The sequence below is a fragment of the Cryptomeria japonica genome, chromosome 7, assembly GCF_030272615.1.
Source record: "Cryptomeria japonica chromosome 7, Sugi_1.0, whole genome shotgun sequence".
Classification (NCBI taxonomy): Eukaryota; Viridiplantae; Streptophyta; class Pinopsida; order Cupressales; family Cupressaceae; genus Cryptomeria; species Cryptomeria japonica.
This window is the reverse complement of record NC_081411.1, coordinates 521,206,148-521,234,039: the sequence shown is the minus strand read 5'-3', so window position 1 is coordinate 521,234,039 and position 27,892 is coordinate 521,206,148. Positions and strand designations below refer to the sequence as shown.

The following is a 27,892-nucleotide window of genomic DNA, read 5'->3' as shown; positions in this document are numbered from 1 at the left end:
AATAATGCGCGTTTTACCTTCCCAGATATCTGCTCAATTCTTGTTTTTCTGTTTCTTGCCTTCCAAGTTAATATTTGCATATTATTGACCACAACATATGAGTGGATAAACTTAAAATGCGTAGTTATTGACCTAACTAAGTTATTGACACCCAACCCTACGTGTTATCGTACAATAACAACAGCGGGAGACAACGGTCTCCCACTACTTTCCCGCCTACCCAACCAAGCCTTATGCGGTCTGCGACCTAGCAGTTTGCAAATGACCGATCGCGTCTTATACGCACCCCAAAATCCGACGACATGACGTGCAGGACATCCTTTTCGACGAATCCACGTATGCGATGTCCCGCCCTATCCACCTCGTCACTTCTCGTGCGTGAGACCACCTCCAACTAAACATGGATATGCATGTATGTTATGCATGCCTTCGATACGACACTAACATTTTTGGAGCCAAAATAGCTGCATCCTTCTCAAATCCCACCATTACACATCCGTAGATTTCATTTCTTTCTATAAACATTATGTTTTTTCTCTAAATACGGTCATCCTGCCATCAAATTTAAGCCAAGGCTGGGCTATCCCATTTCCCGCCATAACGCTCATCCCCAATTCCACCCGATATGCCCGATTTGTGTATCACTTAATCAGAGATGGGAAGTCTGTCCACAACACAGAGAAAGAGAGGACTTCTGCTGGAACAATATTTTTTTAAATCAACTCTTCAGATCTCTGTCATTTTCCAGAAGCCATGGAAGATGAACAACTCGGTATGGCAATCTTCTTCTCCGCAGAGCGTTTGGTGGTATTATGTTTGTTATGAAATATCTGTAGATTACGCAAATCACAGCACTTATCACAGCTTTCCCAGGCAGGGCATCTTAGAGATGCGTGTAGTTAGGCTTTTGGAATTTTAATGAAGTTGGGGATGTGCAGGTGAAAAAGAAGAGAAATCCTTGGAGGGGCAAGATGCCATGCAGATTGATCATGCTCCCCAAGTAACACACATCCCTCAAGGATTCAATGCCGACCACCTCAGGGTCTACTATGGTATGTTCCTCCTCTTGTGGCTTGAATAAATATAGCAACACATACTATATGGCCCTTGCTGTAATTTTATTTCACCCTCAGCTCCTGCTACAATTTTTTGCACATTCATTTGCCAAGTCTGTTCTCAGTCAAGTTGGACTGAAGACTTTGGAGTGTAAGTACCCATGTTGATGTGTTACCATCCTGGCATTGTTTAGAGGTGCCTGTTTACTTTGTGCGTTCCCTTCAGGACACCTGCATAACCAAAGAGGTTTCTACGGTATTCCAGGCGTTCAAATAAAATATCTTTGCATTGCCACTAAGGTACTTACCCCCACATTATGCGATTCTCTCTTGGAATATGGATTGACGCCTTCAACTAGCTCCGTATCAATTCCTATCACAAGTTAAATCCTGTTGAGGTATTAGCTGTTCCTCAAAGTAACCTTCGATGATGGCGCTAAAGTACTTGCCCTTATATGGGTTCGTTTTCTCCGGGAACGTAGATTGATATCTTCAATTCCAACTCAAGTTACAGTGTATTTGAGGTCATGGCTTTTTTCTAAACTAATCTTCAATACCAGCTTTTATCTACTTGTTCCTATATGGTTTTATTTTCCCTGGGGACAGTATTGATCCCATCGTTTCCCACCCTGACTTACACCCCAGTCGAGGTTCGGCTTTCCACCAAATTAATCTTTGATGCTAACTGCTTGCCACAACAAGGTTACGTTTCTCAGGGGACATAGCAACAAATGTGGCATTGTCTATTTAAGTTCCTTGTTTCCTAGAAAATGCTTAGTTATTATGCTCTCCTTTTATATTGTATCAACATAGCAACAAATATTATGCTCTCCTTTTATATTATAGCAACATAGCAACAGAGCATATTATTTATTATGCTCTCCTTTTATATTATGCTCTCGTTTCTCAGGGGACATAGCAACAAATGTGGCATTGTCTATCTAAGTTGCTTGATTCCTAGAAAATGCTTAGTTATTATGCTCTCCTTTTATATTATATCAACATACATTCTATTGTACGTTGGAATATGACTAAATGGCCATGGGCATGTACTGATTGTGTTTTACTGTGCTACTGTATGCATATTTGTTATTTGCATTGTAGAATTGGATATTTTGGATTGCATAAATATACCTTCAAGTGAAAGGGGCAGAGATTCTACACTTCTTACTGTGTTTTATATAATTAAAATCTTTTTTTATAAGATATGTTTTGGTAAGCATCGATATTTGCCAAAACAGTTTGAACTTCAGGTTAGTTTGGAGTATGACTTCTAGAACTGTGCAGGAAAATTGTTTCCATATGCTGAAATATTCAAGTGGCTGTCATGTGGACATGGTAAGTTTAATGCTCTATAACAACACAACTAAATTATGATACAACTCCCTACCCAATTTATGCAAACTGCTGTATCATTTTATTGGATATCGTGCTTAAATGTACTGGCATTAAATCTTACGAGTTTATGTGCAGATGGCAAGCATCCAGCCTGTGATTCATCTTATTATGGTCGAAGGGAGTTCTCTTTTACTCTAGAACATGATATATATATTCGGTTTCAGTCTTTTCAAGATGCAGCGGATATGGAGAATTCTATCAGAGAGAAGTGTCCACATAAAATAGATATTGGAGCTGTGTACAATGTTGATGTATGGGATACTCTGTTACGCATATATTTGCTCCTTTCATTTTGAATTCTAGGAAATTGATATGATCTTTATCATGTATGGTTCCGCTGTTTCTATTTTGTCTCAGCCTGCAAAGAGACACGCATATGCTCAACTAGGAGACAAGGTTTTCAGTCCTATAGAAAGAGAGCTGGTTTTTGATATTGTGAGTTGCTTGCTTTTAAAAATGCATTGAAAAGTGTGGACTGCATGTTACATTGATGTTGTCTTTTGGGCTGATAATTGACATTCTAAATTATTTTTAAACAGGATATGACTGACTATGATGATGTACGATATTGTTGTTCGGGAGCTGATGTTTGCGTAGACTGCTGGCATTTGATGACTATTGCTATTAAAGTCATAGATACTTCTCTCCGAGGTTGGGTTATATTGAACGCTAAATGCACATGAGTTGAAATTGGATCTTGGTATCAAGAACACATTGTTGAATAGCCACGTTGATGCTATTCTATGTATTATTGTCAATAATTTGTAATTTATGCCCTTATCTATGTGCAGAGGATTTTGGTTTTGAGCACATTCTCTGGGTTTATAGTGGTCGCCGTGGGGTCCATTGCTGGGTCTGTGATGGAAGAGCAAGAAGGTGAGAGTTTCCTTCCTTTTTGAAAACACTCAAAATGTATCAACGTCTGCATGCATATTTTTCTGTGATGAAGAACTAAGAGTGGCACTTGCTATGAATAGGCTTAGCAATGAGCAAAGAGCTGCAATTGCTTCCTATTTTCGTGTGTACAAGGTTGGTTTCTTTGGTATCTGTATCAACTAAAATGAAACTTTGCAATATAGTTTGATAATATTAAGTCTCTGTAGTTAGTATTTTTTACATTCTCCATGCTAGACCAATATTGATTGTAGGCATCATTTCATTCATGCAGGGGAGTGAAAACACTAATAAAATGGTCTCTCTGAGTGGGCCTGTGCTGCATCCTTCCTTGACGTATGTTCCTTCCATGGTTTTCTCAATCAGTTGCAATTGCAATTTAATATTTATTTTCAATGTTAGTGGATTCAATTACTATGTGTAAGGACATCAATAAATTCTTTCTGCAGAAGAGCTTATGCAGATGTCTTAAGGGTTTATTTTGAAGAGAAAATACTTCCAAGCCAAAAGTTATTTTCATCTGAAGACAGATATCAGAAGATAATGGATTTGATACCAGATGATTGTAGGGTTTGTCTAAACCAGTTTCTTTGTCTTACTAGATTATAGCTTTATTGAATCTGGGTCATTAGTGATATGCTGTTGCTCTTTCATTAAGTATATTCATTCCGATTTACTGCCTATCTAAACTTTTGGGTCCTGCAATTTTTCTTTTTTGATGATGTTATTATGTTTTTTCTTTATGTTGTGGTTTATGAAATTGGCAGCAATTGCATCCCAATTTCGAGAGAAATGGCGAGAAAACAGGCGTTCATCTGTTTCAAAAGAAGATAATAATATTGGTCGCTGGAAACAATTGAGACAGCTACTTGAGTCAGGAAAACATAGGGTAAGGCGTTGATTCATCTGAATCTCATGAAAAATTATTTAGATTTGTAGATACATCTCATGCAATCTAATGTTTAGATCTCGAGTTGTGTGTTTTGTTTGTCTGGAACTTATGTTACAGGCACCAGGATTACGACATTGCATTGAGGAAATTGTTTTCTCTTACACCTACCCTCGGCTAGACATGGAGGTATATAATATTGGTTCTAGCTGAACTTTCTGGGTTTTTTAATGGAAGTAGTTAATTTCCAATAAGAAGACTAAAATCTTCTTAACATCCTGCCAGGTGTCAAAGCATATGAATCACTTGCTGAAGGCACCATTTTGTATTCATCCAAAAACTGGTTTGTTCTTTTTTCTTGTGTTTATTTCATTTTTTTTTCTAGGCTCTAGAGATGTAGCTTGGCTCTTTCCATTGCACGTTTCATCTATTTTGATGATTACAGTAGCTTGACCTCATAATTTTTATGTAGATCTGATTCTGAAAGTAGTCTTATTTTCTATCAATCAATTTGCAATCCAGTCACAGATTAAGTTCTGTTTTGCTAATTTGTGGTCATCCATTGCTTCATATGTTGCAGGTTGTGTCTGTGTGCCAATAAATCCCGATGATTGTGAGAACTTTGATCCTACAAGTGTACCCACTCTTTCTCAAGTAAAAGTCTTACCTTATTTTATAGTACTTTAAATGGTTAACTGAAGTTACTTCTTTAGGACTCAGACCAGAATAATAATACGGTAATAGATATGCAGTGTAATAATAAAATTGAGGTCCATTGAACAGAAATTGAGAACAAATTTTACTGGACTATGAATTGTTTTACAATTATATGTATTTCTCCTTTGTCTGCCTCGTCATTAATGAAGAAATTTGCAGATATTGGAAGTTCTTTACGTCTCATGTATGTGGTAGTATTTTAATTTTGTTTAAGTTGTTCAAGAGCTTGACTAGGTCAAGAATATGTTCTATAAGCTCTGTACTCTTGACATTGCTTAGCACCCACCTTACAAATTCTCTCTCCCATCCAGCTGTTTCTTAACTAGCATCCCCTGTTAGTCTTGGTTGTTGTCAAGTGTAATACTTTTCTTATGCATCTTGTGGTCTTTATGTATGATTAGTCATCAATGTCTTTTGTACTGCAATGGAAGAACTATAGAACTATGTTCTGTGGTGCTTTTGCTTTATGTAAGTCCAAAAATGTAACATAATCAAATGCTCGTGGAGCTTTGTAATACAGGGGCATTAAATCAGGTATGAATTATTAAAGAAAGCAAGAAATAAAATAAGTACAATATGATCAAGAAAATGTAATCTAGATTCTAGATTGCATTTCATGAGTAAATAGTTGATCTATTCAGCTAGTTCACTGAAAATCTTCAAGTTACTTCCTTGGCTCAGCCATCCGCAATAGGTAAACCTTTGAGATCCAAGGATCCAACTACCCTCCAAAGTTTAAATTAGTTCGTATTTCTCCTTGTTTGAAGGGAGAATTGACATATTAGGCAAATGCATTTAACGGGCTCATGTTTTAATTTAGAAGGCATATTAGGCAAATGCATATAATGTGGGAGGCACATTGAAGAAATGCATTTAATTATTGCATGTCTTGTAAATAGTATTTAATGTAGTTTCGCATGAAACAAGTCACCTGGGCACTTGGAATGGAGAGAGTATTTGGGTTGCCTTGGAGGTTGTAATGGCTCTTGGTCCTATAGTCAAACTTGGGCACTCACCTTGGAGTTGTACTTGGGTGCACTGATCAAATTTGGGTATAAAAAAGTTTTTCCATTCTTGTTGCTTTCTTGCCTATAAGTAAAAGGCTTGGGATGAAAGTTAAATGTCATCTTTTGTTTGGTCATCATTTTGTGTATGCTCATTGTGATTGAAGCTTGGTGTACACATCTGAAGGCTTTACTTGCTTGTTGATGAGTTTCCTAGGAGCACGCAGTGTCATGTTTGAATTTTATTTGTTTTTGGATCAATCTTATGAGGATACTTTGGGTGTTCACTACTTCTAAAGAAGGCCATTTCTTGCATAGTTTCCTCCTTGATTGGAAGTTGATCTCGTGTGAAGGCTCAAAGCCTTGTATTATACTGTAACTGTTTTATTGTCAAGAATACATTAATTTTGGTGCTTTGGAGGTTGGGTTTTTCTCAAAAGAAGTTTTCTACATTAACATATTCGTTCTTTTTTATTGTTATTCTTTAGCATTGTTACTATGTTGGAATCTTATTGGAATTTGTATAGATTGGGTAACTTGTGAAATCTCTCTTAGCAGGATTAAGCAGGAATTTTTTCATATTTTCTTTCAAGATTAATGAAAGTTCAGAAAATGTGAGGATTTTATTAATATACAATTCTTATTGAGAAGTTCAAGCAAGGGACAAGCAATAATCAAATTGATTGCCAAAGAAAACTTTGTTTTGATAAGAAGCCACGTGAAAGTAAGATACAATAATCATAGATGAGTGAATGCAGCAACATTAAGATACAAATTTTAGTTCCAAATAAGTGTTGTTGAATTAGAAGCAAGCACCAACTTAAGGACCTTATGTGATACTACTAGAAGATTGACACTTCATAGAAATAAATTTTCACTTTAAAAGCCATTTGACCAAATCAAATGGCTTTGATCAACCTTTGGGATCCAATCACCCCCCAAAGTTAAAGTCAATTTGGATGTCTCTACGATTGAAGGGGAACTGCTAAAGATGCACTAGACAATTGGCTTAAATCTAATTTAGGTCATACTTTTCAATGAATGATTTATTTGCTGAAGAGATAATGATGCTTGTGCTACTACAAGCTACCTCAACTTTTAAAAGGTGGTGGGATAATCTTTGGCACTGGTAAAAAGAATAGGGGAAATCAATACAAGACAACAATACCCTTTTTAACTCCAAGGCTGAATATCATCATGTGGAAGCCATGAAGACCAGTGCATGAAATAATAACAATTGAGCAAAGGACAAGATTAGTAATTTAACAATTAGGCAAATATATCACACTATTTGTAAAGTTGGATGCTTACGAACTTGAGAAAAGAGAGTCTAGTTCCCAACAAGTGTTATTGAATTAGAAGGCAAGCACTAACTTAGGGACCTTATGTGACACTACTAGAAGACTAACACTCCATAGAAGCAAATATTCACACTAGAAGCCATTTGATAGAATCAAGTGGTTTTACAATGACCACCTAGCGTGTCAAATATCACAAAAATACTATAGAAGGAAGCCATTTGGCATTCAAACATTGTATAGATTTATTTATTGCTTGCATTTCACTTTATTTTACAAATTTCTCAGTTGGGACAATGGAATAGAAGTAAGTAGTTTCCCACAATCATTGTTGTGGTTAGCATTCCATTGGTCACATAGATTACTCTTCTTTTCTTGCCTTGTACCAAGAAGACCTCACGATATGTCATTATGTTTTGGAGCAGAAAGGATATTGAAAAGTCGTGGCAGGTGACTGTCTATATATAACTCCAGCCACATTATGTTGTGTGAATGTAGATAGGCTCTACTTTTACTTATCTCTCTCTCTTCTCTCAATTTATATATATTTTGTTTTTGGGTTCTATTAGCATTTGTAATCTGTTTACTTAGTCTAGTGTTATCCTTTTGTATTAATAAAATTAGAACTTTAGGAAGCATCAAGTATGGTGACTAATAGATATTATAAAATATAAGGTAAGTTGATTTGAAAAAAAGTGGTAGATATTCCACTTAACTTTCACCAACAACAAATACACTTGAAATGGTGTTGCATGAACCCTAATGGCCCAATATGCAAGACAAAACATAAGAAAAGGACGAAATCTTCAACTTTTTCATTGGATACTGTTTATCAATGGAATTGCTTCTAGGAATATAGCCTTATGGGAAACTTAGTGATGGGGGACCTGCGCATTTTCATTGAGTGACCTCCAGGATTTTAGAAGTCGACTCTTCGTTCATTTGGGAGAGAAAAGGGGAAGAAGAAACTTCAAAAGCAAAAACTATTCTAAAGCAATACATTGAATTAATTTTAATGCACTAAGAGGCACAAAAAACTTCACATACATGTCATTTAGAGGCCCATTCAACAATCTACATGCCCAGAACACTGATCAAGATACAATCAAAGATCCTTTTAAACATAAAGCAATATACACCATGCATCCACCAAATAACAAGTGCAAAAACATAGTTTAATTGACAGAGTCTTAAACAAATATTCCTAAAGTTATGTTGGAATTTCAAGGATGCACATAAAACTATTAATGCATATTGAACAACAGTAATCATAGAGGCCGAAAGAATAGTTTGATTATCCCATCTTCAGAATTACAATCACAGATTAAAGGCAAATTCCTATCTAGAATACTTATCTATATCTTTTCAAAATAAAAGTTTTGAACCCTTCGCAAGGCAAAAATTGATCTTCTTATAGAGCAGGACCTAACGGCTCGGTGCTGGAAAAGAGAGAAGGCATCACCAAGATGCGTCACTAGCAGCAGCACCACTATTCACGAAACAGCAAGGAGAGTGAAGGAAAAAACCGTTTTCGGCATCTAGCGCAACCGCCTCTAAATCTTTTGTTAATTGGACCAAAGAAAGCTTCGTGGCCGTTTCTTGAACTGCTTACTGTTGGAATGCAAACACTCCACTACTTGGAAAGAACATGCAGAGACCTCCCGACCGTTGTTACAAGAGACACATGGCAGCAAGAGGGACAGACTCGGAAACTAGCAAAATTGCAAATTAGAAACCCAACGGAGAGCTGCCACGTATCACAACAAATTCTAACTTGATAATCGTGGGCCCAACGATGTGAAAACAAAGAAGAGCCCTGCCACGCGTCAGTTGATTGCAACTTTTGAGCAAAGGGAAAAGAAAGGCTTGAATGATGCGAGCTGTGCCAACACGTGGCAAATGCGAAAGCGCCGAAAACCAAAATCGAGCGGGGACTTAACAAAAAACAGTAAGCTAACTACTTGACGGGCACTGTGAATAAAAAGTCCACAGATACCATTTTAACAACTTGGACAAATCTACAACTTGCACATGTTCAATCTGCTTGCTCCATTCAATGCAAACATAGTTTTCCATTCAATGGAAGCTATTTGCTCTTCCTACTTGGAGAAATTTGAATAGGGAAAGATCTCGAACAAAAAAATCTACCAATAATTCAATTTTGCAAGCTCATAGTCTCTTCTAGGTTAAATAATGATGTCCAATCAATGCTAGCATCCTCATACTTGCAAACGCTCTTTGCAACTAAGTGCAAAAATGTGTCTAAAAGATCACCAATGCTCCAACCAGTCTTGTGTACACTTCATCTAGCTAAAACAACCTTTAAGCAATGCACATCTTAGCCCAGTCACTCTAAGAATGGTGAATGAAGGATAAAATGTCTCTTAAATACTTTGTTGCATGCTCGCAATGCTAACTAATCATTGCTAATTCTATCTTATGTCTTTTGGAAGGTCACATTAACATTAAAAGAATTTGGCAAAAGATAGAAGCCTAAATGACAAGGAACTGAACACAAAACACTTCCTAGCTGTTTTCTCTTACACATTTTGTTTGGGCGAAACTGCTGGTTTGCATAATTGAAATTTTGCCTCAATGGTTACAAAATTGCTACCACCCTATAGGTTTCAAAATTGCCATCAACACTTGTGAAACTATCTTTAATTAGCAGTTGAAGAACTTTTGTTCTTCAACTTTCGGAAACCACAATGTTTGCATATAGAGTTGAAACAAGGTGCTGTCTTTTCTAAAGTGCATACTATTAGAGAGGACTTTGAATATGTAATAGTATTCAAGTTTTTATGCCACAAATGTGCTGTTTTTGCCTCTATAACACAATTGTAGTGTGGCCAAAAGTGGCCAGAACCAATTACTACATCACATTGTCTTTGCCGAAGCTTGAATCAAGATGTCTCATATCATCTCAAACCTTTTCCAACCTCTATGGCCTCTAATTTTGTACGTAAGGATTTTTTTTTCCTGAATTACACCTCCCCAATATAAAAGTTTTTGGTCTTTGAAAGGTTAGCAACTTAGTAGCATGAAAAATGGAAAATAACTACCAAGTGCCTTTTATAGGTCTTCAACTTGTTCTCTCATCTTGGGACCTTACAAATGGTGCCCTGAGTGTGTCTGATAAATGTTACAACAACACTAACAATTCAACAAATGTGCCCTCTCAACATGAGGTCTTACAAATGTTGCCCATCATGGATCTTTGACTCTTTTATGAGCATTGCCCTCTAAGTGTCTTAACACAAACTTGCAGCAACAAAAATAATAACTTGCATCATAACTAAAAGCATATGTCAACACTCTCAAAAATGCTGCATTGTGTTGGGTCTTAAACAAAAAATGCCATTTTAGTAATTTAATGAAAAAGATAATAAAAGGGTACCATAGTGACAATAATAGAGTGCCGACACAAAATATAAGCAATTCAAATGGCATCATGTCATGCCCCTGCCTAAGAAGCAATATAAACCTTATTTTTATCAACAGAAAATTTGTTTTATTTATAAGGCATCACAAATTCTAAATTCTTAGAAGACAGTGATCAAGGGTTAACACTAGCAATCGCACAAGCAGTAATTAATAAACTCAGCAATTAAAACATTCTATAAAATCGCACAAGCATCCACCAATGAACTCAGTGATTAAAGATCCTTAAGCAGATTAAGAAGTGATTGGGGGCAACATTGGTGAGGGGATTCATTTGAAGGGACATGATTAAGAAAGGGGTATGACCATTCTAATGGGACATTCACCTCCAAAAGGGTTGTATCTCCTCAAAGAGACGTCAAGGTATAAAAGAGGAAGAACCCCAATGGAAAAAGGCACCAAGGGAGAAATGGAAATCATCCAGTGACCTCACATCAGTGATCAGATCAGATCAGAATTGTTATTAAGTTACAGGCAGTAACATTATTATTCTTTGTGGTATGCAGCACGATGTAATTTTATGTATAATTACTCACATATGAATGATATGTATGCAACCTAATGATATTATATTATTATATAGTTCTTTATATATAGAATATAGACAATAATGTGGATTCCTCATATATTTGTTTAAATGTTGCAAACAACCATGATAGGGATAGTGAGGGAATACAAGGAGGGGGAATTGTTATGAGGTCCTCTTCTAAGCACACCACCTCATGGTGGATGATTGATAGTCCAAGGGGGTGCAAGGTGTGCCTCGCCCTTGGGCTTAAAAGGGAAGGATACTCCGGGCACCCTATTGTAGTTTCTCCTCAAACCTCCACCATGGTTGGTTATTGGGTTAAGGAGCCCCAATCACAGGGAAGAGAATAAGGGTGGTAAGAAGAGGGGCAATTGTTATAGGATTCCTCACTAGGTACATCCCCTCATATGGATGGTGAAAGGGCACATGAGGCCAAGAGGAATGGTATATCCGCTCTTGGGCCTAGGGTAGAGGATTGATTTGGGTACCTTATCATGCCTTCTTATCCTAACCCTTTTATGGTTGAACTCCATTAATGAATTAGATATGTCAAATGATTAATGTTCCTAACCCTAGTAGGAAGGATCTATGCTTTTGATATTGTTCCTAGTAGGAAAGATTTATTATGCTTTCAATGATTATCTAACATGATTGCAAGGTCTCAACGAGTATCTATCATGTTCAACAATTTAAGTTGGTAAATGATATCACTAAATGTTCCTAACCCTAGTAGGAAGGATCTATGCTTTTGATAATGTTCCTAGTAGGAAAGATCTATTATTCTTTCAATGATTATCTAACATGATTGCAAGGTCTCAACTGTTGAAATGGATAGCTAGTTCGGATCATATTTTAATGTTGCCTTGTGGCATGTAAGCCGTTTAATTAGTAAATAAGGCTTTTTGGTAATGTATTAAATTAAAACAATAGTATTAAGTTATATGTACGGGTAGTTGGTTGTCTGACGGTTGATGGCCTAACCAACCGCAAACTCTTTATATGTAAGCTTGTAGCACATTTGGAAGACACTTTTTGGGGGATATTAATATAATGTACATCTGTGTTGCATAAATATATCTCAATATACTGTATTGCATGTAGATTGGTTCCATGATATTGTTTTATTATGCTTTGGTATTATAATTGGGATCTTGGCTTTTTGTATGCTGCAACTTAATCCACTTAGGCTACTAACATTTTGGCGTCGTTGCCTAAGTCGAATCCGGAGGTCTTAGGAGGCAAGGCTGGCGGGATGGAAGCATAATAGGTCGTTCATTCGACCAAAGCATCCTGGTAACAGACAGTGACGTAGAGGATAACAACGAAGTAACCAAGGAGGATCAGTTGACACAAGACCTGATTCACGTGTGGGACGTTTCCGTGGACTGGTAGTATAGTGAGAAGCGGAACTGAGTGCTGTCTCGGCTGACACGGTACGGGCGGAACTCAACGTGAACCAGGCGGTACATGATCTCCTGGGTAGTCTTCCATGGTTGTTGGCACGTGTACTCGTGGAACGTGACGAGGAACAAGAGAACGTACGAAGGGAGCAACGTAGGCAGCAAGTGCTCCGATAGTACAAAGAAAGGAATCGAAGGGAAGAAGAACAAAGGGACTCAACACAGCGTCGCAACCCCCCAGTTCGAATAATTAATGCCAAATACACTCAACAAAGATCAAGGACGACAATCCACGGAGGAGCAAGAAGGGAGCCAAGAAGACATAGTGAGGAGATCCCTGTGCATCTAGGAGCAACTGGAGAGGCGCTTGAAACTCTATCGGATAGTTGAAGGAGGGAGCCTCGTAGAAGGTTCTCAGCAACATACACAAGAGTGGGCCAAGAGTCACAACAGCCCACTAGCAGTAGAGAGTAGTGATAATTGGGACCAAACAACCGCACCAACCGAGCCATCCGACAATCCCCAAAGTAACCCGGGGAATACGTGAAAGATGGCACATACCCCTGAAAAGCAGAAACTTCCCAGATTCAATGGAATAGGATAAGAGGATCCCGCCCGTCACTGTAAAACTTGTGTCACCATATGGCAGGCCAATGGTGAGAATGATGAGGACAACTGGCTAAAAGCATTCCCAACCACCCTCTGTGGAATTGCCATTGTCTGGTACACGGACCTGCCCGCCACTTCAAAGGATGCGTGGAAAAATCTTGCTAAGGCGTTCGAGGAGTTCCGGTTACTTCGGGATGATGACGAGATCGTAGTAGAAATATACAACACCAAACAAGGCAAGAGTGAGACAGTAAGATCCTACTACCGTAGGCTGAAAGAATTGATTGGGAAAATGGACAATACCCCAACCGATGGTTTGAAGAAGCGATGGTTCATCGAGGGACTGAATCCATCCTTGCGGAAAAAAATGAAGGTAGTACCTCCATCAACTTTCATGGACGCGTACAATAGAGCCATGGACATTGAAAGCAAGAACAAGACATCGAAGGGTAAGAAGCGCGCAAGTGACGAAGATAGTAGTGATCAAGAAAGCGAGGAGGAGTCCCAGACGATACAAGCACTCCGGAAGGATATGAGGCGGATGATGTGGGAAATGCGGACTCAGAAGGAAGAAAGTAGGGAGGGCAGGGAACTATGGTGCACAGAGTGCAACCTAGAGGGACACACAAAAACCAACTGCTCAAAGAATTTTTTTGTGATATCTGCCAAGTGTTGGGACATTCCATCAAGGAATGCCCCTACAACTTGAAGGCAAGGAGTGCCCAGGTACTATATACTCAAGAACAAGCAACACCACCAACTACACCCTCCAAGAACACAAATGCAGACGCGTCACCAGGTGGCTATAGGAACAGTCGGAGGGGGAGTAACAATAATAGCAATAATAATACCCCATAGGGCCGTATCCAATATGATGCAAAAGGCAGACCAATGATACAAAGTCGAAGGTGTAACGAATGGGGCCATTTTGCACGCGACTGCCAAAGTGGTGTTGGACAAGGAAGAGGGCTACTCTGCAAATGGTGTGGCCCAGGCAACCACGAGGATGCGGAGTGTCCAAGACAGAAAGGCGTGAACATGTTGGAGGTAGTTTGGCCGGAACCAGAAGTACTGGCCATTACCCGATCTCATGCAAAGAAACTATCATACCTTGACTCGAGTACAGAAAAGGAAAGACTGAAGGAGGCACAAAAGGAAGTAGAATGGGAAATGAGTGAGGAACGTCGAAATACAGTATCCCACAAACCCACCAACACCATACGAGCCGACTCTAAAGCAACCATAATGAAGCAGCTGCTACAAACCACCGTGCCGGTCCGAGTAGTGGATTTGTTGCAGACACTAGCACAACTGTGGATAGCCATAAACCAGGTGGAGGGGACCAGAAAAGAGGAAAAGACGCCAGGCCACAAGGAGGAAGTGGAAGAAAGGAACCGCTCAAAGGAGACCACTCACCCCATGTTGATGACAGTAGGTTTGGACAGAACACCAGCCGTAGTAGAAATGGAAATCATGGGCTACAAACTCACGAATACGATTGTGGATGGAGGATCAGCGGTAAATGTGTTATCGGAGGAGACATGGAAGGCCTTGGGGAAACCAACACTGTGGCCACCCGCATTCCACCTGGTAGGAGCAAACCAGCAAGGGATAAAACCAATTGGGACATTCATGGGACAAAAGGTAACCATTGGAACCCAACAATTCTTTTTGGATTTTATGGTTATATCTTTAGCAAGGAAGGGATATGATGCACTCTTGGGAAGAGGATGGCTCATCATGGCCAAAGCGGACCACAATTGGAAGAAAAGCACTCTCTCAATTGAAAGTGAAGGAAAGAAATATATCATTGATCTAGGAAACCAAGTAGTGAGTCTGGAAGTGGCTTCGGACTTCGGGTTTGAGAAAGACGCACCGGGGGAGGATGGTGAGATGGAACCTGATGAAGAGGGAGTCCTCCACTTAGGGAATTGCTCAGAGGATGAGACAAGTTTTCTCAATGGGTTATTCCACTGGCAGATGTAGGATTACGAAATCTTCCACCCGTGTAACATGTTGGAGATCCTGGAGATCGAGGAAGACAATACTTACCTGCCACAATTTGTCGAATACCAGGAAGGGGAGGCTCGGGTAGATGGGGCCTTGGCTCACCAATTTGGAGAAAATGGGGTTGTACAATATGTGGAACCAAAGGTACGACAAGCCAACCTTGGGGAAGAAAATGACCCAAAAGTAATACTAGTGGGAGACGATTGGGACCTCGTACTAAAGGCAGCAACGTTTAAAATATTTCTCGAATACAAAGATGTGTTCGCATGGACATCTAAGGATTTGAAAGAAGTGCTTCCAGAACAATGCGTACATCACATACCATTAATACCATGGGCTAGGCCAGTAAGGAAAAGCCCCTACCGCATGAACAAAAATTACGCGGCAAAGGTGCAAGAGGAAATAGAGAAGATGTTAGAAGCCGAAATCATATTCCGGGTGCAAACCAGCGAATGGGTCTCACCTATTGTCATTTCGCTCAAGAAAGAGGGGAATCACATCCGCATCTGTGTAGACTTCAGATGTTTAAATGCTGTAACTGTGAAAGATCTGTTTCCCATACCTTTTATTGATAGTATACTGGAAGAAGTGGCCGGACACAAAATCTATTCCTTCATGGATGGCTTTTCGGGCTACAACCAGATCAGCATAGCAGAGGAAGACAAGCTGAAAACCACATTTATTGTGGAGGATGGAGTCTATGCATATAAACGGATGCCATTCGGATTATGTGACGCCCCAGCCACATTCTAGAGGATCATACTGCATATCTTTGACAAGATGGCGACTGGAAATTTTAAAGCATTCCTGGATTATTGGTCAGTATACAGCGAGAAGAAGGATCACTTGCAAATATTGGGGGAGTGCATGGAAAGGTGCCGTCGAGCACGACTTGCCCTCAATCCAAAGAAATGTCGGTTCCTCGTTCCGCAAGCAAGTTTGCAAAGCAGGGTTGAAGACTGACCCAGATAAGATAAGAGTCATCATGGAAATGGAAAACCCAATGGATGTTACAGGAGTAAAATCCTTCCTTGGCCATGTAGGGTACTATCGGCGGTTTATTAAGGGATTTGTTGAGGTCTCCCTTCCGCTGGAAAAACTCACAAGGAAGGGGGAGCCATTTGTATGGCACCGAGAGCAAGAAGAAGCCTTTAGGGAACTCAAATCCAGACTTGTAAGTGCACCTATCCTGATATACCCAAATTGGGATAATAAATTCCATGTGCATGTAGATGCCTCCAACTTTGCCATTGGCGCCACTTTAGCACAGGCGGGAGCCACGGGCTTGGATCACCCTATATACTTTGCCACCCGCCTACTGTCGAAAGCAGAAAGAAACTATAGCACCACAGAACGAGAGGCCTTGGGGATGGTGTACGTAGTGCAAAAATTCCGTCACTACCTCCTGGCCATGCCCTTTACCTTCTTCGCGAATCACCAGGCACTCATGTATCTGGTCAACAAACCGGTCATCCAAGGGAGAGTAAGTCGATGGCTGATCTTACTTCAAGAATTTACTTTCAACATTGTGGTGCGACCAAGAAAGAGCCATGTAATGGTTGATCATCTATCAAGAATAAAATCAGGGGAACGCGCAGAAGGGGGAGTGAATGAGGATTTTTCGGATGGCCACTTGTTCCAAATAGTAGTCTTACCATCTTGGTATGAGAAGCTTGGACAATATCTCTCTAGAGCAACATTCTCGAAGGAGATGCCCCCAAGTGAAAGAAGGAAGCTGGCACTGAAAAGCACAACGTTCCAATTGATCCACGGGCTTTTGTACAAAATGGGCCTTGATGGGGTACTACGAAGGTGTGTCTTAGAGGAAGAAATTCCTGGGGTTCTCAGGGAATCACATGAAGGACTAGCAGGAGGGCATATGGGCCCGGATGCTATTGCAAGAAAAATATTGCTAGCAGGGTTGTGGTGGCCTACACTTTATGCAGATGCGCGGGAAAGGGTGTCAAGTTGTGATACTTGCCAAAGGGCGGGTAAGCCACTCAAACGAGACTTTATGCCTCTTTTTCCATCCCAACCGCAGGAGTTGTTTGAGAGATGGGGGCTAGATTTTGTAGGGCCACTCAGGACAAGCAAAGCACACAAATGCCGATACATAGTCATGGCTACAGAATACCTTACAAAATGGGCCGAGGCCAGGGCTCTTCCAGACAACACGACACTCAGCACCGCCAAGTTTCTATATGAACAGATCGTAACTCGGTTCGAAATACCGATACAAGTCACTAGTGATAGAGGCGTACATTTTGTGAATCAGGTGATACGCACCATGACAATAGAATTCGGAATTTTTCACACGCTGTCAAGTCCATACTACCCAAGGGCGAATGGGCAAGCAGAGTCAACAAACAAAGTGTTGGTGTCCATTCTATACAAGACTTGTGGAGTAGAACAAGAGGACTGGGAAGAAAGGTTGGGTGCGGTGCTGTGGGCCTATCGTACTTCTTACAAAGCCACTACTGGGCATACCCCATTCCAGCTCATGTATGGACAGGAAGCTGCGATGCTAGTAGAGTACACTGTACCGAGTTTGAGAATAGCGGTCCAAAATCGATAGGGGGATGAGGAGAGCTTAAGGGAGTGGCTGAATACATTACTTCAGACGGAGGAATGTAGGACAGTGGCACAATGGGCCACAAAAGTAGCCCAAAGAAGAAGGAAGTTCTAGCACGACAAACACTTGAGATAGATGAAATTTGCACCGGGTTCAGTTGGTGCTCAAATACAATGGCCGGAATGAACCCTGACTTGGGAAGTTCAGGGTACGTTGGTTAGGGCCCTATAAAATAGAGGGAGTAGGGGCAAACGGAGCTATAGAATTATCTACCATAGATGGCAATCCGATCAAAGACCCAGTGAATGGGTCAAAACTTAAAGTCTACTAGGAGAGAGAAACTACCCAGGAGAGAGAAATTGTTGCCGCGAATATGTTGGGGTATGACTTGACAGAATGTGGGACCAAGGCAGACGAGGATGGCCCTAAGTCACGAAAGTTAGGAGCATGGGTTCAAAGAAATTGGAAAAACAAGGAAAGATTGGAAAAAAGAGAATGCAAATAAAAACATTATGCATGAAAAGAGAAGGCCATAGAAAGATAATAAAGACCAGAAAGAATATAATTTTTTTTTTATGGGACCAACAAAATAAAGGAAGGAATGGTTTGAAAAAAACTAAGGGGAGGATAAAAAACATCCAGCATGTTAAGAAAAATAACAAACGGGCAAGAAGGCACATAATTTCTTGCGAAGGCAACGAAGGGGAAGTTCAGAGGAGTAGCGCCGTGGAAGACAAAAGAAGTGCACAGGGCGTACGCACCACGCAGAGCGTACACACAGCCAAAGGAGGGTGCGCAAGGGGCACATGCGCAATCAGTGGGAGCGGGTGGAGCGTATGCGAAGCCGCAAAGGGCAGACGCGGCGTACGCCAAGAAGCGAGGGGGAGCAGTGGTGCGAAGTGGGGAAGCGGCGGCACGAAGGCACGCAATGGCACGAAGGGCACACAAAGAGGTGGAAGCGAAGGTGGAAGGGGCATAGGGGGCGTACGCGGGCCAAGGCGTACGCAGCACCCAGCCAAAGGCGCGGCGTACGCGAGCCAAGGCATACACAGCTCCCAGTAGCCATGGCGTACGCCTTAGTTGCCATGTTGCACACAGGCGTGGTGACTCCCTCCGAGACCACGACGAAGTACGCAAACCAAGGCGTACGCAGCCACGACGTACACAGTCGCAGCCCCCAGTCGCAGCGTACCACTAAAGTTGCACAGTGAAGGAGAAGCATACGACAACAAGGCACGATATGGTGAAGGGGAGTCACGGCAACCTGTTGACGTGTATTTTGTACACAATCATACACAGAATAAAATACCAATAGGCATCTTATCCTCTCTTGAGAAAATAGTCTCTAACTGTTGAAGATTCGCGTAATGGATCAGTTAGGTAGACTCCAAGGTTCTTTTAGTAGGGTCTCTACGTGTGGACAAGCTTTTTTAGTGGTATGATGTGATTTGCTGTTTCCTCCAAGGGGTCTTACGCATTCTAAAGCTCGAAGATTTTACTAAACTAAAAGGAACTTTCAAAAAAAAGCAAAAGATAGGGTTTAAAGAGGTCTAATCTAGCCTAACCCTATGAATGACTTAGTATGGACGAGATTTGGCAAGACTCAACCAACTTCAATTTTGCCATAAGATAACAACTCAATTGAAATTAGTGCGATCTTCTAAGGTAATATAATGGTATTCAATGCATCAAAGATCAAGGACACTACTACGAAGGTACATATCCAAGACACAATGATAATTGAAGATTAAGGACTCAAAGTGTTCTCCAGTCGACCACACAAGGCGTTCCTACAATCAGCAAGAAGCTAGTGGTTTGGATTACGAATCCTACCAAATATCAAATCTCACACTTAGTCTTTCAAATTAACAAACTACTTCGATTGAGCACGATTCAAGTGTATCAAACAACCATGAAGATAACTCAAGAAATTTGCAACAAAACACCATAACTTCAATATTTTATTGATTTCCAAGTCATCATGTACAACAATTGCTTGAATTTCTCTCTTCAAGACTCAATCTTGCTACAAAATAAAATTGCTTCTAACTCTAATCTCTCTTACATCAACTATTGACTATTACCTGACTATTACTCTCTATTACACTATTAACTATTGAAATGAAAAATGGGGGTATAAATAGCATCCCCAGTTACAATGAAAGGTCCAGATTGAAAGTAAATCAACGGACAAGATCATGACACCTAAACCCTAATTAGGGTTTGTTACAAATGACCTCCTTTTTACTGAACAATATTAAATACATAGCCAAATATTAAATTTGGCACAAAAACCTAGGAGGTATCAACCAATGAGAAATAAGATGTCATGTCATCTGTAACAACCTTTCATCTAGAATCTTATTCCCTTTCCAATTCTCTTTCTTAGCATATGCAATGAATTTTGTCACGATTCCTTCGATTTCTGTGATTGGAATCTCGGGAAGATTCTTGATACTCTCTTCTAAGTGGATGACCTGATCGAATGCATCTAGAAGAGCTGCGTCCCAAGTAGGTTCAAGTTCCTTCGTTCTATCAATCAGGAGCATGGTGGCATACATCTGATCATACTGTTCATCTGTAACATTTGCGTCCTTGCGAAAGATGATCTTGATTCTATCCTCAAATTCTTGTATATCCACATCTGTCTCGACCTCGATCCTTCTGCCAAGAATGGTACGAAGTACCTCAAATACTCTGTCCTGGATCGGATTGATCACCTCCTCAACTTGACCACATCTAACACTGATGTCCTCGAAGAGAACACTCTTTATATGGAGTAAGGTTGACCACTGAAATAAACTGTGAGAATCACCTTCCAAGATCCTCTCCTGCGCTAAAATTCTTCTGGATGTATGTCTTATTACTTTCAAGACAGGGATGATAACGTCCTTGGTATGGGCAAATGCAGCTACTGTTACCATCAATCTGTGGATTATCTCAAGAACTTGGATAGCCTGATGAATAATCTTCGTCATCCTTGTAACAAACTCTATGGCCACTGTATGAGATCTATCCATCCAACTACATGTACGCTGGACCAGGTTCCTGAATCTTTCTGCTTCATTGATCGATTGAAGGGGCAATGCCTGCACTGGTGATCTAACTGGATCCTGACGTCCCAAAGGTTCATTGATGTGACTGAAATATGTCCTCCATGCACCGACCTCTCTCTCAAGCTTTCTATTCTTTTCCACTTCTTCTCTAAGCTTGTCCTTCAATGCCTCAAATGTGTCGGTGGCATCATCTAAAGTTTGCTCTGCTGTAGATGGTCCTAACTCAAAAGTCTGTATATCATATTCCTCTGCTAGGAAGATGGAAAGCTTCACTTATAGCTTCCTCTGAAAGGTACGCCAAAGTGTTTCCCTCATTGGACACAATTGTCCTGGACTGTGGATTGTAGTGATGGGCACACTCGATCATCAACTCGTGGCACTGAATAGCTGGAGAAAAACCGGCCGCCTTGATGATGCCACTCTCTATTATTCTCCGGGCGACAGGTGATGGCTTGCCAATGTAAGGGACCTCTCGAAACTTCTTCGTGCTAAAGTTCCCCAAGTTTGTATCTCCAATGTTGCTCCACTTCGACACGATCTTGGTCTCCACTTCTCCGGTCTTCTGATCTTCTTTCATGAGAGCTGAGCGACTGGTGGATGCTCCCGCCTTCGGGGTCGCCATACCTACACAACATTTCATTATAAGGACTAGATTTTGCAATAAACGACATAGATTAGAGAGATAAAGTTTTTAGGAAACATCATGATAAGTCTCTAGAGTTATCATTTCCTAAAAAAACAACGATGATTGAGCTAAGAGATTCAAAATTCAAAACTTCAAAATTTAAAATATGACGATGAATAAATAAAGCAATAAAATCAAATCGCCATACCTCAATAGAGAGCTAGCTCTAGAATGCAAAAAGACAAAATTCGCCTAGGCAAAATTGATGTATAAATGATCTTCAAAGTTATCTCCTCAAAAGATCAACTCCGCCACCTTTGGATTGAACGTGATCTTCAAATATCGCCTCTGATGTGGTCTTCAACTCTTGGCAAATTCACTCAAATGAAGTATCGCACCACCTTTGATGTATTAGCGCCACCTTGGAATTGAATGGAATTCGCACCCCACACTTCGCACTTCCTTCCTTCTCCTTAATTCGCATGTAGAGGGATAAAAATAATGATGTGAAAACAATAGTTTTCACCCTCCATATATAGCGCTTGCACCTCTCCATTTACTAAGGCCGACTTGGTAAAATATAACAATTTCAAACGATTTTTAAATGATTTTTTAATTAAATAACAAGGCCGACCTCCATATCAAAGCGCTCCATTCGATTTTAATAATTAATTAATAATTAATTAAATGCCTTTCGTTTTTAATTTATAAATTTCGATTTTTTAATAAAGGCAAAATAATTAATAAATGATCAACGCCATATTAAATGCTAATTTAAATAGGATTTTCAATTTTATCGAACTTAGCATTTAAGGAAAATTTGAAATGTTTATTTGGCGCCAAAATTATGAAAATGAAAGGGACGTACCTCATCGCCCTGGTCCCTTGGAGAGGGACAGGAGCGATCCAAGATTTTGTCATAATTCTTGCAATTTTAACGTTCATCTCCTTCCTTTCCACGTTCAATATCGATCATTTTGATGGATCCTTCGAATTTGATCGTCATGTATGCGTTCATGAGTGCCTTTGGGTGTTCATCGCCCTGGTCCTTGTTCAAAGGACAGGAGCGATCTCTATGTTTTCACGTTCAATATGCATCTTTGATCTTCGATCTTTCATTGTGAAGCGAATATCATCTTTGCTCGTTTCTTCTACGCTTGTTCCATTTGTTTTCATGAAGTGTTGGGACATTTTAGAGGATCATCGCCCTCGTCCCTTGGAGAGGGACAGGAGCGATCCATGTCTTTCTCCATAATCTTAGCAACTTTAAACTTCAATCTTCGTTGTGATGTCCTCCAAACGCCGTCCTTTACCATGTTCATCCTCGCCTTGCCTTGACTGTGAAGGATTATGAGTGCCTTTGATGGGATCGCCTTGGTCCTTGTCCAAAGGACAGGAGCGATATGGTCCCTATGTTCATTTTGGTGATTATTTTACGTTTGAAATCTTCGTGTATCACCTTCCTATCATACCATGGACCCTCTAAGACCTTGCAAAACTTTGACTTTACGTAAATCTTGCATGAAGTGGCCAATATATCCAACATCGCTCTGGTCCCTTCCTGAGGGACAGGAGCGAAGTTCATCATTATGTGCTTGTTCTTGTTTTTACCAACTTGCAATCATCTTCATTACGTGAAATGATGTCCTTTCGACCCTCTTGGTTGCTCGAAACTTGTTTGCCTTTTGAAATTTACGCCATTATAGAGATATCGCTTTGGTCCCTTCCCAAGGGACAGGAGCGATCTGGGTCTTAGGGTGTAAATCTCTTCATTGTGATGACCCTTAAGTGCTTGTGCTCGATGAAGATGTCTTGAAATGTCCTTGCCACCCTCGTTCCTTGACTTAGATCGATTTCAAACTTAAGTAAAAGGCAATATAACCATTGTATCGCCTTGGTCCCTTGGAGAGGGACAGGAGCGATCCATCTCTTGTAGCCTTCATTTCATTTTGTCAGGTTCCAAATTTATATTCAACGGATTCGTCATGCTCTACTCCATTCATCCATGCCTTGATATAGTCCGCAACTTGGCAAGAAAATTAATTATAACAAAAATCGCTCTGGTCCCTTCCTGAGGGACAGGAGCGAACTGGGCATTTTGGGACCCTTGTGGACGTTTAAAAATCTTCAATTTGTATTCAATGAGTTCATCTCACGCTCTTCCTTGCCTTTGGACGTAAACTTGTCTTGATTTTTGCCTGGATTTTGCTCAATGAAGGACATCGCTCTGGTCCCTGGGAGAGGGACGGGAGCTATAAGGTACTTCGCCCTGGTCCCTTGGAGAGGGACAGGAGCGAACTTTGCATTCTGGACCATTCTCCTTTGTGTTAGCACTTCAAATTATATTCATTTGGTAAAGCATCTTCCTTTGGACCTCTTCAAATCATCAAGTCAACGAAATCTCGCAAGGACAAGGCAAAATTTGATTTGTAGCTCCGGTCCTTCACTGAGGGACAGGGGCGATTTTCCTCCTGGAGGCGTTTCGGTGCTCATGAAAATCTTCAATTTATATTCAATAGAAAGATCTCGCCGTTCTCCATCACTTCCAATTTGAAATTCGTCTGGACTCTGCAGGAATAGTGAGATATTTGAAAATGAGCTCCCGTCCTTCACTGAGGGACAGGAGCGATTTTGCTCCTACAGGGCAAAATAACATGATTTTTCACATTTTAACACTTCACAAGGCAAAAACAAACCATTTCCAATGCCCAGGATCAAAGATCAAAAAAAGTCAAAATTTAGTCAAAATATTCAATCGGACAAAAATTCACACTTCACTCTCAACACTTAGACAAATTTAAGCTCTGCATCAACATTCCAATTGAACATTAGACCATTTTGGCGAAATCATTGCATTCAAAATTTGCATCCTAGAAAAGGAAGCTCAAAAGCTCTCAAAAACGACTGGATTTTGGCCTGAAAAGACAAAAATAAAAACCCTAAGGCTTGACCCTAAATCCAGACAACTAACTGACTAACAAAATCCTAAAAACGAAAGCGAAAGACGAGGGAAAAACGAGCAAAAAGAGGGGGTCCCCATTTGCGATGGGGCGATGTGTGAAATGGTCACAACACAACCCTATAACGGGAAGTTACGACATAAATTATAAGGCCCGTACTTCTAACAAGCAACCAATGGCCATGCCAGGAACCAGCAAGAAAAGCCAGGAGAGGGCACAAGAATAGGTAACCGTGGAGAACCTCACGTTTGAAGGAGTTCTTGGAAGTGAGTGCAGGAGGTGGTGGGAAAGCAATGAGGAGGATCACCCCCTAAAAAATTCATTGAGGAGAGCAGAGGTTGATAAAATCATTTTTGTGCCTATCTTCAATTTAAAAGAATTCGAACCCATATTGCGCGCCATGGTCCATGGATATGAGCGGGACAAGTATAGATCAGTAATTGACTATTTGGGACAAACGGTGGTCATTTCTTATGCCCAAGGAATTCAGGAAGGTTTTTGGAATTCCAAGTAGCGGCGATTCAGCCATGAAACCATCAGCAAGAATGTCTACAGAAGAAAAGAAGTGGCTGTTGGAACACATCTGCGGTAATACGCTCACAGAAGAGCAATGGGACAGTTTGTGGCAGAATAGTAATAGAAGGGGCCTGAAAAAATCCTACATCACCTCACCAGAGTGGAGATGCGTTATGGACATCCTGAAGAGCAAGCTAACAACAACAAGTCGAGCCTTCGATGTTGCCATATGGATGCTACGCCTCATGTACGGACTAAGCAACGACAAAATATACAACTGGGGCCGGGTCCTTTCTAGCTGGGTGAAGGAGGCCATGCTCCTTAAACACAAAACCCTGTACGTGCCCCATCATATCATTGCCCTCTTCTTGGAAGCATTGAGAACCCAGGTGGCGCTGGAATATAGAGGAGTTTTTGTGGCCTCGAATCGGGTGGAGCCCTATAAGCCAGCCATGTACTATTGGCTACACTTGGACACTTTTTTAGTAGTAGCCATAGAGACACCTAGGAAGAAAGCAAGGCAAGAATTTGCAGGGAGCATGAAAGATGGAGAGGAGGAAGATGACAACTCTGACGAAGAGGCAGAGACAGGGGAAGAGGAAACATATATCTCATCTTCATCTGATGAAGACGAAGGGGAATTCCGTATGAACCAAAGCCACACTATGCATGGATCAGAAGGTGACAAGGAGGACAGGGCAGGGCCGGAAGTTGCAACATTGGAACCAATGGGCATGGAAGGAGGACACGTAGGAGGTTTGCCGCAGGTAGAGCCAGGAAACCCTATGGGGGGCATACCAGCTGTACCAGGATGGGGAGTAAGGAGAAAGGTACTTTTCGAACTAGCACAGATTTCAACCACGACACACTTGGTACCAGGGGTCGCAGGGACCCCATCCTAGTTAATAGACTTGAGGAGACATAGTGCAGGGGCCCACACTCTCCATATAAACACATCCAGGGGCGTAAAAGACGCTAGAGCTATCGCATTGGTAGTGGCACCGATAATTGATCCCCTCACAGCCATGGATGTAGAAAACACAGAACAAGAAATGCACCTGGAAGAGCCAGAAGGAGACATGGGGAAGGGGACAGAGGAAGCAGACATGGAGGCCGAAACGGACAGCCTGCTCGCCAGATTTCAAATGGACATAGAGGTTCCACCTCCATCACCATCATTGGGGTTTGACCAACAGGGGGAGAGCTTGAGGATTGGAGAAATTGGGAAAGGGCACAACACGCCTTCACCAGCAGAGGGTGCCAGAGGGTTGGAAGCTGTTGCACAACATTTTCTTTCGGAGTTAGAAGTAATGAGGACAACCACACAGAGGATGATAGATCATTCTCGAAGATCCGATGTGCTTGCTATAGTGAAAGCAATGGAAGCACTAATGGCATTTATGGCAGAGGGCTGTGAGAGGGAGTTCTCGGAGAAAATGAGGAACCAAGGTTGGCCCGACAAGGACACTCTGGAGATGGTAGCAAACTGGGGAGCACCACAGATCCTTAGCAGGTATACAGGAGGAGATCCGGAGGTAATGGGATCTCTCACTACCATAGAGCGGACCTTTCGTACTACATTCTTACAGCTCCAGGGGATGACCTGGAAAGCGGGCAAAATGGAAAGAGAAAACACCTTATTCCTACAGTGAGAGAGTGAGCTGAAAGAAAGAATTAATGCTCTGGAACAAGAAGTGGCACGAGAGAGAACCACGCGGTTGGAAAAGGAACAGGAGTTGGCTGCCTCTGAGAAAGACTGAATGGATGCACTCAGGCTTCTTAAAGCAACTCGAGGGAAACAACTCATTGCTGAAAGAGATCTGAAGACCCTCCGAGAGTGTGCCACGATGGGAACAAGGACGTCCTCTTGTCCCTCTTAGTAGTTTTTGTTGTTATTCTGTTGTTTTGTGTCGTTTGGAAGAAGACGACAAGTTTTGGGGGGGGGATGATGTAAGCCGGTTAATTAGTAAATAAGGCTTTTTGGTAATGTATTAAATTAAAACTATAGTATTAAGTTATATGTACGGGGTAGTTGGTTGTCTGACGGTTGATGGCCTAACCAACCGCAAACTCTTTATATGTAAGCTTGTAGCACATTTGGAAGACACTTTTTGGGGGATATTAATATAATGTACATTTGTGTTGCATAAATATATCTCGATATACTGTATTGCATGTAGATTGGTTCCATGAAATTGTTTTATTATGCTCTGGTATTATAATTGGGATCCTGGCTTTCTGTATGCTGCAACTTAATCCACTTAGGCTACTAACATGGCAATTAAAATATTATCATATTGTAATAAGGTTAAGCGATTCATGTCTAATAGGCTTGGGCCCAAAATGCAACGTGTGGTTAAGCGATTCATGTCTAATAGGGCTGGACCCAAAATGCAATGTGTGGTTAAGTGATCATGTCTAATAGGGCTGGGCCCAAAAAGGAAACATGTTACATCTTGCAAGTTATGTAGGCCCCAAATTGGGCGCCAAAAGTGCAAACTAAAATATGTAAAATATTGGCAATTTGGTTAAAGCCGACCTGGAAAACTTGAACATGAATCTTGTATATAAACAAGATTCATTCTACACTTCACACAATGAATAATCTTCATCAAGTGCCGTTAGCCTTATGCAAATTCAGTCAACGAACTTAGAGGAAGAAAGTGATATAAATCTTCATGCTGCTGGAAGTCTATCCGATCCTTGAGCAAATCCATTGGACAGCTTGCTGAGAAAGGTTGTGTTCTATCCTTCAACGATCTCCTTCTCCAAGTGGTGTCGATATTGTTGTCCTCATTTTTGTTTCCAAAAAAGAAGGACCACTACATGAAATTTTTGTGAAAAAATAATTTATTTTACTCTATGGCATGCTTCCCGAGGCATAATTTCGACTAATCCTTGGACTGGCTTAATCCTCAG

The 27,892-nt window shown here is 40.9% G+C and overlaps 1 protein-coding gene across 2 annotated transcripts in view; it reads left to right on the top strand.

Annotated features, from left to right (window-relative positions):
* Positions 1–571: 571 nt before the first annotated feature.
* Positions 572–27,892, top strand: part of LOC131061656 (uncharacterized) — a 64,235-nt gene continuing 36,914 nt past the window's right edge. Inside the window, exons 1-14 of one of the 2 annotated variants that reach the window (XM_057995462.2) lie at positions 572–772; positions 939–1,052; positions 2,343–2,393; positions 2,529–2,704; positions 2,811–2,888; positions 2,993–3,104; positions 3,245–3,329; positions 3,431–3,482; positions 3,622–3,683; positions 3,797–3,912; positions 4,115–4,236; positions 4,357–4,425; positions 4,522–4,579; positions 4,817–4,890. In XM_057995462.2, the coding sequence (XP_057851445.2) occupies positions 754–772; positions 939–1,052; positions 2,343–2,393; positions 2,529–2,704; positions 2,811–2,888; positions 2,993–3,104; positions 3,245–3,329; positions 3,431–3,482; positions 3,622–3,683; positions 3,797–3,912; positions 4,115–4,236; positions 4,357–4,425; positions 4,522–4,579; positions 4,817–4,890 (1,188 nt within the window). In that variant the 5' untranslated portion in view covers positions 572–753. The remainder of the gene's footprint in view (positions 773–938; positions 1,053–2,342; positions 2,394–2,528; positions 2,705–2,810; positions 2,889–2,992; positions 3,105–3,244; positions 3,330–3,430; positions 3,483–3,621; positions 3,684–3,796; positions 3,913–4,114; positions 4,237–4,356; positions 4,426–4,521; positions 4,580–4,816; positions 4,891–27,892) is intronic. The other variant, XM_057995461.2, reaches the window with a different exon arrangement.